The following is an 11481-nucleotide window of genomic DNA, read 5'->3' on the forward strand; positions in this document are numbered from 1 at the left end:
CTGAGGTGGAAAAATGAACCCCCCCACCCCCCCCCAAAAAAAACAACAACAACGACAGCCAGTGCAAACACATTTCCTGCTTCCATCTCAATATTGCATCCCATGTAGCTCGTGATCTCCTGAAAGGATGCCCAAGAACAGAGACAATACTCCTTTATTACACGCCTTCTAAAAAATAAAAAGCCAAAACATAAAATCCCGGAGATTCTTGTATGTCGGCTTCATTTCAGGGAGATTCTTTATTTATTACGATTGCAGAGGGTTCAGGGCGTACAGAGGCTTACCAAAGGAGCCGTCATACGAGCTGGGTTACCTAAGAGTATTTTTCCCCTGACACCCTGCCTCGGTTTTCCAATAAATTCAATGCATATCTGAATTAATCCATTACAAGGCATGGTGGAGATATTAAAAAATGATTTAAAAAAAAAAACCTAATCCCTCTTCCACAATCCCTTCTGTAGCAGGGTCTTCACACTGAACTGACCCTGAGCTTTCTCTGCTGTCTGCACCATGAGTTATGATATTTGGCATCGCTCGGATTACACTTCAATATTTCATTACATGCACAAAATCATGTTCAATATATCTCCTCGAGGTGCGTCACTATTAATCATAAGATGCTGCAAAAAAAGTCAAAGGAAGGGGAATGCTGTCTTAGCTGTGTGTTACACAAACAAATAACATGTGCATGGAATTAAACCACAGACCGTTGGCGTATCTGCACCATGCTCAGACAGACATGTCGACTTAAACATATGCAACCTCATTTTTTTTTCAGGATTCAGCAACAATTCAGGGCTCAAGGTGAGCCAGTGCTCAGTTTCATATGCTCCCTCTCTTGCATCAATAAGCACATGTGAATGCATTAGAATACACACCGCAATATCGAGCAGTAGAAGTATGAAGAACAGCGTGTGGCTTCTCTCAGGGGGGGGGGGGGGGGGGAGCCGAGACCAGGCAACACCATGAGCAGAGAGGCACTATGCCATAACTAGTGGGCCCCCGCCGAGAGCCGGGCTACTCATCATGCATGTATGAAGTGAACGCAGTGCCCACCACAGTGAGCCAAGCGTTCCATTCTGATGTGGTTTATTTCCAAAGCTCAACTCTGCTCCTCACAGCCAGGAAAGAGATGAGCATGCCGCTCACATCACAAAAATGACTGGGAGTCTGGGACCTCTGGAAGTGGACCAACACCAGCGGAGCGGCCCAAAGTAGGGCTGACCACTTCACACCCAGAGTCTCCCTCTGCTGCTTTATTTATTAAGTTGTGCAAAAGAGGACAAGAAAACCCCAGCGGAGATTCAAGAAAGCCGAGAGTGGAATTCATTTGAGGAGAAGGATAGAATGTTTGCTTGTGAAAGAAGCAGAAGTGTTTTAATTGAAAATGAACTTATAAATATGATACAAGAGAATTAGAATAGGATGACTCAATGGTTATCTTATACACCACACATTGATGAAAAACATTTTAAAAAAAAACTAAATGTGAACCTTCTGGTGGCAATTGAGTAAAACTATTGGGCCATTTTGGTTTTTAGAAATCATCTTCTGGGGTGTTTGGCCCAGTCGTTGACACATATGGACCCGGTTCAAAGGAATGGATTGGCTTCAAAGAGCAGTGTTCCTGCCACGGCCTAAAACTAGTAGTCATCCTAAATAACTAAAAACCTGTCTACAAAATGATTAAACAATCATTCACTTTTAGTGCACTTGAGATGGTACAAAAGAACTGCTGCGGTTTAATGCTCCATAATAATACTCCATTTGTAGCTGCAACACAAACCAAGACACCATCAAAACCGCAAAAGGTGCGGAAATATTTAAAAACTCAAACAATTTAAAAAACTGGGATGACGAATGAAGCCTTGAAGCTTCTCCGTGCCCTTCGCCGCCGCTCAGGACACGGCGCAGTGATGGATTACTGGCCTCTTTACGGACGGCGTTACAAGGCCGCGATACATCCAGCTGTAATGTTCCTTTATCGGCTTCAGCTAAGTGTTCATTTTCCCCACTCTGCCATCATGGCTATAATACCTCAGTGGTAATTGCTGCATAATAGACATGCTCTTTGTCTATCACACCTTGGTCATGACAACAATTGAGCGCTCGCGTCGCTTAATGTTACTTCTCGGTTGTATATGTGTGTGTGTGTCTGTACTCGGGGATATTTAATCTTATCATAGCTCCATTCTGTGTCACACATCTGTGCAGCAAACAGATTACAAGTAATATTTTTAAATTGATTCCTTTTCAGGCATTATCATCTCCTCAGACAATGCCTTTTTTGCCCCCCCCCCATCCTTCCCGACAACTCCTTTCAGGGAGCAATTTTCTATCGTCGCTCCATAAGGCTTGGTGAGTCATACACAGTCCTATTCTAATAACGGCAGCATATCTATTGAGGTAGGCTGCGATGCATTAAAATGCAGCGAGCGTGTACGCTGCAGTGTACGCTACAGCTCAGCTCAGGACAGATCAGGCGTGGGTGTCTTGACCCGGCCCTCTACATGTGCCCTTGTCCTCCATCAGAGACGGAAAGACATTTCCGGAGTAGGTGTGCTGTTTGCTTTCTCCAACTGCAGCCCAACAGAAATGTCCATCAACCTCCATCGTTGCCGCTTTCACCCCAGTGCAAGCTGGCCGCAACATGGAGCTGCGCCATAGACTGGACGCCGGATCACGCCTTTTGGGGTTGGGGCAACAGCTGTGTTCAGGCCTTCTCCTCCAGATTGTCCTGGCAGTGAAGCCTTAGCGTTGTCTGATGTGAGGCCCGGTGTTTTGCTTCCTGTTGTGTGCGTGGCCGTGTTTTCACTGCTAACTTTCTGATATCTTGTGGTTATGTGAGAGCTCGGTCTACGTAGTGACTGTTGAAACGCTGCTCTCTGAAGCGCATCTACTTCCAACGCACTCAGAGGAATTAAAGGATTGTTTCTCACCTTGAAGATCACAATTAAATTCAGTCTGCTCTGGCAATATAGTCAGTAGTTACACAAACTATTAAACCTCTGTGGAACATTGGTTCATAATGGTGCAAGGTGACACCATGCAGACTGTGCAAGCTGGTTTTATTCTGTTGGATGGAAGTTTCCTGACACCAGTTCGTTTATTCCGTGCCAGATATAATAGCATCGTATTCGTAGCGCTATTTTCAATATTTCCAATGTTGACATTTTACACTGCGTGTTTAATGGTGGCTGCTTCTTTTGTTTGCACTGAAATGTCGCCGTTGAAAACCACAAATTAATCTGACTGAAAAAGTCCCTGAACGGCCAAAAGTACAGAAAGAGTAAAAACTACTTACATGTTCCAAGTACCCAAAGAGTAAATACTACCTGTAGACAGACATTAGAACCCAAGGCTCTACTAAAATCATCTAGATGTTTACATTACATTTGAATACATTTTAGATGAATGTGTATTCTATATAAAGTATGTTTGATTTACAGGTACAATTACAGCTTACTATACAGAATAGGGTATTATATAAGATTATACAAAAGAAGATATTATGAACTCTGTATACTGTATAATAAATATTTGCAAAATATTGTACAATTTACAATTCACAATTACAATTTAAGACTCAGGAGTATATAAAGTAGAAAAAATATATTCTGCATGAGTCTGCAAAATGACAATTTTAAATATATTTTAATAAATCTGTCTCCACAATTACTCCTTGTGACATTCTACTCGGTTGGCTCGATAGCTTGGTTCTGTATATCAAATACTACTGCTTACAGCACAGTACTCTGATAATACCTCTGTGCATTTACTTTGGTGAGATTCTGAATGCAAGATTTTTAACACTATTTTAATTCTTACATTAATTTTGAGGATCTTCCTCTGGCGCCGACTTTTAGTTATAGATATTTTACCACAGACTGATGTAACATTATGTCACATCGGGGAGGATGCGACATTTTTCTAAGTCAAAGGAATGTTTTAATCGGCCATTTATAACAGGGACGCATGCAGGGACCAGATTTTAGAAAAATAATTCTTGGCATCTCTCCCTAATCCAATAAATCTGACACTGTTCCAAAATGGTTTGCGTGAGTTTTATATTCATCAGCTGAAGTGTGACTTGTGTGACGGATACCAGCTTTATCTACATCACAATGTGACAGTCTCACCATCATGCAACACAACTTGTGGCTTTGAAGCAAATTTATGTTTATTTGATTGGGAAACTATATTCTTAAAAAAATGAATAAGCGAAAACAAGAACAACAACATTATCACAATCTTGATTAGGTTTTATGAGTTTTTAAGTAAATCTACAATTCACAAATACGCAAACACAATCCACACAGACACAGAGCAGCTGCATTTCTCAAAATGAGGAATCATGATTAAAGCAGTTTTCCCTCATTGTTAGGATTCTCATTTGGTTCCACTAATTTAAAAATTATACAGGAAACAAATTCACGTAATTTTAACTAAGATAGAAAATAACTAAATAATAAACCAATGGAAACAAAGCTTTCTGTACCCGAGCAGCTCCATCATGCTACAAAGTCAATATGATAGACATCCTGTTTACCATTTTATATTAACCTGGCCTTCAAGAGGTTGTTTTCTTTCAAGCTGTTTGATTCTGCATCTCGGAATTTCCATAATGTCTTTCTTTGACAGAGGCTTCTAGAAATAACCAACATTATTTGCAGCTCTGTATAAGCTCACCATCTGGCGCTGACAACCACGTCAATCAAACAGCCACCCAGCAGCTTTAGACTAGTTTGCAAAGTCTAACAGAAATCTGTGCTCCATTGCACACCAGCAGAAATAAGACATTTAAGATCTGATATGAATGAGAAAGTCATTCAAACTGACAACTGTGCTAACATGTGATCTATGAACTACATTGAGTTTCTTAAACCCATGTTTGTAGGCCCATAATCTCAGACAAACATTAAATCCCAACCATTAGCATATCACAATCAGCACTATTTCACAATCTGACCTGATCTACCAGTGATTTCTCATATGAAAGACATTTCTTTTTCTATATTAGAAATTTTAAGTTTAGGCATGTAATAAATCACATCTCAAGTGAAACTCAGACAGACTACTTTTTGGTGGGTCAGTGCACTCACATCGGGGCTGAGTATTAATTTGTCTTTAAGAAGTTGACAAAACAAGACTTAAAATAGAGAGGGAGGTGTGAAAGTGAAAAACAGCACAGCCCCATCTCACCAGCTGTTTACTTTCTGCCTGACGAAGTGTGATGCGTCTCAGCATTATAACCTGAGACGCATCTGTCCTGCTCTGATTGGGTAGGAGCTGGCTGTAGAAGCGCTGGACTTCAGTAAATAAGATAATGTGTCCTACTTTTCTACTTTCTTAGGCCTGAGAATTGTTGCATTGATCTTTCTTTGGTGCAAATTCCCACATATTGCAGTACAAACCGTCACCTGGAAAACAGGTAACAGCAAAAAACAAAACAAAACAAAAATGTCTGCAATAAATTTAGCAGTACGAGATCTGTGTCTATAAAACCCCAGTGGAACTCTTTAGTGTTGAGCTGAAGTACAAATTGTAGGTACATGTACTTTATTTTTTATCCAATTCATTACTCTTGTACTCCATTTCATTGTACTGTTCAGTCAACATCACACTTTCACATTTTTATATGTACCATATAATCAATTTACAAAACATTAGTGTGCAGATTATAATCATATAGAATATTATTAGAATAAAATATTCCAAAAGACTCATAAGGGATGGATGCTTGTGTTTGATACTTTATGTAAAGCGTGTACACACAACGCAGTTTTAATGAATGAGTTTAACTTGTAATGGATCATTCTCACTCTGTGATTTTGTTTCTCTCATTCAGGAATCTAAATACTTCCATCACTGATGGGGATTTACTCTGCGATCACGACTCGGATTAATTAAAAAACAACACACTGATGAATTGCATTTGCGATGCATGACCAGTAGCTGAATCTGACCCAGGACCACCTTTAACATCCACATATCAAACATGAGCAGGTGTCTCCCCCCCAGACAGAACCGAGCAGGAATGTTCTGTTCAGTATTAAGAGCAGCAGCAGCAGCAGCTCATGCTCCTGAATATGTTCTGCCACTCCGCGTTTCTCTTCCATTGTGCTTTTAAAATAAGGCATCAGCACCTTATCAATAATTCCAGACCCTACTGCTCCTTTCTTGGAACTCCAGGTGTAGATGAGGCGTCAGTCAAACTGAGGGTGCACATGTTGTTTGTAATTGACTTCTTTAATTCATTTCTGCGCCTTCTTCCTGCCTCCGTAAAGTATCTGGATGAAACTAAATGTGAAATTGCACAACAGCAGTAGGATTATGGGGTGGTTATTATCACCCAACTCCTTTATGTGTTGCCTTTGTCTGTGATGACGTTTTATTTTAGATAAGTCCAAAATATAGGACATCTTCACACAGTAAAATAAAACTTCCTTCCCCTTAAGGATAATAGCGAGCCGGAGGTGGAGCTGTCCACTCACCCAACAAATGATAACTCATTTTAAATGGAATGGCTTGTCAAAATGGGGCCATGTAGGGTGGTTGAAAGGTTCGGAAACAAATTAAATAAAAATGGATCTTTGCTTAACCTTAAGCTAGCCATGTTAGAATCCATTAAAATACCGCATGAACGTGAACCGTTTTTAGGTTAAAGAATGCTGTGATCTTTGGGAATAATTTCAGAGGCTGCAGATATAGCCGTAATGTGATTGCTTCCATCATCATGATTCAACAGATTACACGTCTAATCGGTTTGTGAACAGAGAATATCATTTGCACAGATTACAGACCAGTGGAGCGTCCTGCTTGCTGAAACTGGGCCGTTTGACAGTTTATCTGATCCACAGACAGACAGACAGACAGACAGGCAGACGGGTGGACACAAAGACAGAGTGGGAGGGAAACCACCAACCAACTGGTTTAATCCATGTTGAAAATAACACCCGATCCTCCTCTTCTGATAGCTTAAATGTAAGTGCATAACAAGTGGGCCTCAACAAGAGGCATGGAGAAACACTCGGTTGTGTTTCTCGTGCACATTTTACAGGCAGAGAGAACGACTGCGCTGAAATGCAAAGCAAGGCTGAATGCATGGCACATGATTGGAACGGAAATAGGCCTGTATATAATGAAATTAAAGTGACTGGGTTGCTGTAATATCCTTGGGGTATACAGCTAGTTGTTTTATGGGGGGCGGGGGATAAGAGGATTTTGTCAGGTTGAGACGACGGCTAATGCTATTGTTCCTACTGGGAGCATAAAACAGCAAAGAAGCTTTTCACGCGTCTTTCTTCTTCTGTAGTGCCGTTACTGTAGATTTCATTTCAAAGCGCAAGGTGGAGGGAAATTAAAAGATTGCAGCATTGAACACCATATGCAATTTATTTATTTATTTTTAAAGGAAAAATTGGAGAACCCACATACAAAATGTTTTTTGTGCGTGTACATAAAATTTATGTGTTTTTTTTAAACCCAACTTTAAAAGAATTATCCATAAAAAAGGACTTCTCGTCGGAAAGTTATAAAAAATATAATGCAAGGATCCTTATCCTTTCTCATTGTGTCGCCTCTGAGGTGCACTTACACTTTACTTTATCGGGCCTGAATCCTGCCGTAAATTCCCATCAAAGGGTGAGACTTGTTCGAGGAGATCGTGAAATTAGGTCAAAGAGATGGTTAATGTTACCTTTTCTTGTTTCCCATGCATTTGCTTAACTCTTTTCCCATTTTCTCCTCTGTTTATAAAATATTTCACTCGCATTCACTGCTTCACTGCCTCATTTACCTCCTCGCCTATTAAGCCCTCAAACTAGTAGGACTCCAAGGATGCAACTTGTCCTATTATGTCAGCCAAAGCACTGCGTCCTCCACGCCGCATCGCTGAAACCAAACTGAACTATTACCTCCTCAGGAAAGATAAAAAAAACCAAGAAGAGATCAAACACCATAATAAATGGAAAATTGAAAGAAATATAAATATAATCTAATCCCAAATTGATCACAATTCTTGGATCACATTGGAACTGTCATGAAGAGCAGGCAGAGCAGTTAAATTTAGGATTTTCAAGCCAAAAAAAAAAAACCCTGGACACAACATAACCCCATTCTGCAAGCAGGATGTTTTTAAAAGCTGATACGCTAAACTAAAACCAAGACCCCACTTTCGTTGTATTTGCAGAAAGATGGGTCACTCCAAAAAAATAACAAAATATCCAAGCAGTGAAATTTCCAAACCCGGCAGTCCTATCGACACGGATTGGCACTTGATTCATGTTTGGCTGGTAGGAAAACTTGTTTTGGACTCCAGGTTCCTTTTCAGGCTTGAAAAAATAGCAGATTAAAACAGTCTCAGACCCGACAGTTGTTGTTTTGTTTTTTATACCTGTGAATATGCAGCTATTTATGGGGATTTCAATGAAGAAATAAACAGTTGGGGTGAATTGATCCATAATGAAAGAGGAAGGGGGAAAAATAAGAGCAAAGGAACAGGAAAAGGGAGGAAAATGAAAAAGTCAGAGGTGAAGACGAGGGAGGAGAAGCGCATCATTGTGAAAGGCCATGTTTTTATTCTCTTTCATTTCTTACAGAAGTCAGAGAAACACTGAGTACACGCGGCCTTTATTTTATTCTATTGAACTCCACCGCAGTCTGGTATGTGAGTATGTGATAACTGCATTAACACTATCACTGCGAGCCACGGGTGTAATACCCAACAGTCAAAACAAGCGCAAGCTCAAACACGCACGCATTTAACGGAACGTGAGCAGAAGCTGCAGCTGCATCACAGCCGAACTAGGAGAACAAACTATATTTGCCACAGCGATGCTGAGATAATAACAGAAGCCACGGGCGCGTTTAACTTCTGAAGAAAAATGAGAGGAAGTCGCTGCGAGCGCAAATAGATAAATAGATAAATAGATAAAGGCGCTTCACTGGGAGGAAATGAGAAACGCTCATGCAGCAGGAAAGTGCGCGTAACTTGGAGATTGGGCAAAAGTCGCCCCGCGCCATTTATACAAACTAACAAAACAAGATCAATTCAAAACGCAATCAAAATAAGTCAAATCTATAATTTCTTTACATGAAAGTTTTGATGAAGACTCGCAAAATGCAGTTGAAACACAATCAAATCAAAAATAAATCTGAATCCCGTCGCGCGTTCCTGCCTAATTTAGAAATAATTAAAATGACGGTTCTTTAAAACATTTGTTTTCCTCACTCATCTGAATGATTTCTTGGAAAGTGCCCCCCCCCCAAAAAAATAAGAGGGCAGAAAAGTGCCCCCCCCCCCCCCCCAAAAGAAGAGGGCAGGCGGTTAAAGGTGCGTTCTTTTGTTTCAATGTTTCTTAATGTGAAAACAAACTCACCTTCTGCAGAACCCACTGGGACAGGAGAACTACGGTCCAACCGAGAACTTGCATGTCACCTTCCTTGTAGCCGACCACCCCCGGAAAACTACGCGTCTCCTCGGCTGAACATATAAAAGACACGGCGCCGCAAGCCACGCGATGCGCGCAGTCCACGAGTACAAAGTACTGGGAACACGCGCAAACAGGCAGAAAGTTGTGTGTCTGGTCGGGTTCTGAGGGAAAACTTTCAGAGGTGCTTTCAGGTTCTGTGGATCTGTCCACGAGGCGCATCCATGCTGTCTGGCCGCCGCTGCTGGAAGTTCCTGTGGAGACGCAGTCGGCTTGGAGGGCGGGAGAGAGAGAGAAAAGGAGACCCCAGTGAGGATCATCTGCGCTTCTCGTGTTGCGGGATGCTGGCTCGCTGATTTACAGAGACGCGCTCTCTCTCTCTCCAGCCCTCACTCTGTTTTCTCTCTCTTTCTCGGTCCACGCGCGCGTCACGGCGCACAGCAGCTCTCGATTATTGGCAAAACGCGCCGACACTGACCATAGAAGCGTGAATAATATAATATGCATTATGCATGCACGTTTGGATAACGAGGCGACTGTACTCGACAAAGCGCCGAATCGGAGAAGATGCCAGGGATGTTTGTGCGCTCCGTGAAGTTGTAACCAGATCAAGCGCGCGCGTGTTCTTTCAAATAGGACTCTTCAATGTTAACTTTCATTCATGCTCTGAACTAAAAATGGAGGGGGGTTAGAGTTTGTGCATTGTTGATTGAAGGAATTCAAGCAAAAATATTGAACATATCCTCCAGCTTGACCAATGTGAGGTATTACACTGCTTCTGTTTTCCCATATACGACAGTATATAACATATTTTTTTGTGTTTTCCCTGGTATTTGGACCAAACAACCGATTTAGTTGAGCACAGTTCCGTACAATGAAAGTTATGCTTATTATTTTGTGCCACCGCTCATAAATTCTGCTTCATTCTGTATGATTTAGATAATTTAATCATTTAGATAGATAGATAGATAGATAGATAGATAGATAGATAGATAGATAGAATTCTAATTTACAGCATCAGCTTGGATATAATAATTATCATACACAGCCAGTTAAGTGACTGTGTGGTGGAGGCCAACATCACATGCTGGCCAGACTATAAATTCTCAGGAAAAACAATTTTGAAATATTAATGTTGCATGGATATATTGGGGCAGCGCGGCCTCACATCTCTCCCTGACGGCCAGTCCCAGCTGCTGCCTGCCTGATTGTAGACCTTTAAAATGAACCGATCTGGGATGCACAGCGTTTGCTTGCCTACCTCTCGAGCTGGTCTGTGTGGAGATCAGTGTATCTGTCTGTGTAGTCTTACAAGTGCATCAGTCATATATATCTCGATGAGTGATCGGCAGACGTCTCTTCTGTGTAAGCATAATGTCTGTCTTGACTTTCCATCTTCGCTTGATGAAGTATGTCCCGCCTGTATAACCGTCTGCCTGAATGACTGGCCTCTCCCACTAGCAGGCAGCTTTTTTCTTCTCCCAGTGCCTCTTTGTCTGCCTTAGTGTTTTTATGTTATATAGTAGTTAGTACTTGTAGTATATATTCAGTATTCAGTACATACAATGATACCTTTTTTCAGCTGCTTAAATCATGCAACTCATGCTCAGATTTTGCATTGTGCTCACAATCGTGGTCTTTTATTTTGCATGCCATTTTATCCTTTATAATCTGTACCGATCTTTTTCAGATTTAGATTCAGAAAGCTTTATCGATTTCAAAAAGTGCATTTCATTTACTGCTTACCCTGTCCACAATCACACACTAATATCCAATATGTTGCCTGTTCAAACTGCACCGATAAACAAACAAATGGAGGTGAGTGAAGGACAGCGAGACCCAGTCTGTCTCACACTTACATTCTGCATGTTACGGGACACCTGAAATTCAATCAGAGAATCTAAGAGAAAATATTTTGTTCAAACGCAGACATTATATTGCTTTTTTCCTCAGCTACCAGACATTGCAGCTCACCGGTGTCACATCTTCCTACTTGTGTGTATTGTCCCTAGAGAAGTTGGGCTTACGTGCAATGGGTGAACCTGTCACA

At 41.2% G+C, this 11481-nt stretch overlaps 1 protein-coding gene across 1 annotated transcript in view; it reads right to left on the reverse strand.

Moving 5' to 3' along the window:
• Window positions 1–9653, reverse strand: part of LOC137898049 (neurexophilin-1) — a 33500-nt gene extending 23847 nt beyond the window's left edge. Inside the window, exon 1 of the mRNA XM_068742045.1 lies at window positions 9381–9653. Coding sequence (XP_068598146.1) covers window positions 9381–9653 — 273 coding nt within the window. The remainder of the gene's footprint in view (window positions 1–9380) is intronic.
• Window positions 9654–11481: the final 1828 nt, after the last annotated feature.

Source organism: Brachionichthys hirsutus, chromosome 8, assembly GCF_040956055.1.
Source record: "Brachionichthys hirsutus isolate HB-005 chromosome 8, CSIRO-AGI_Bhir_v1, whole genome shotgun sequence".
In the NCBI taxonomy this organism is placed as follows: Eukaryota; Metazoa; Chordata; class Actinopteri; order Lophiiformes; family Brachionichthyidae; genus Brachionichthys; species Brachionichthys hirsutus.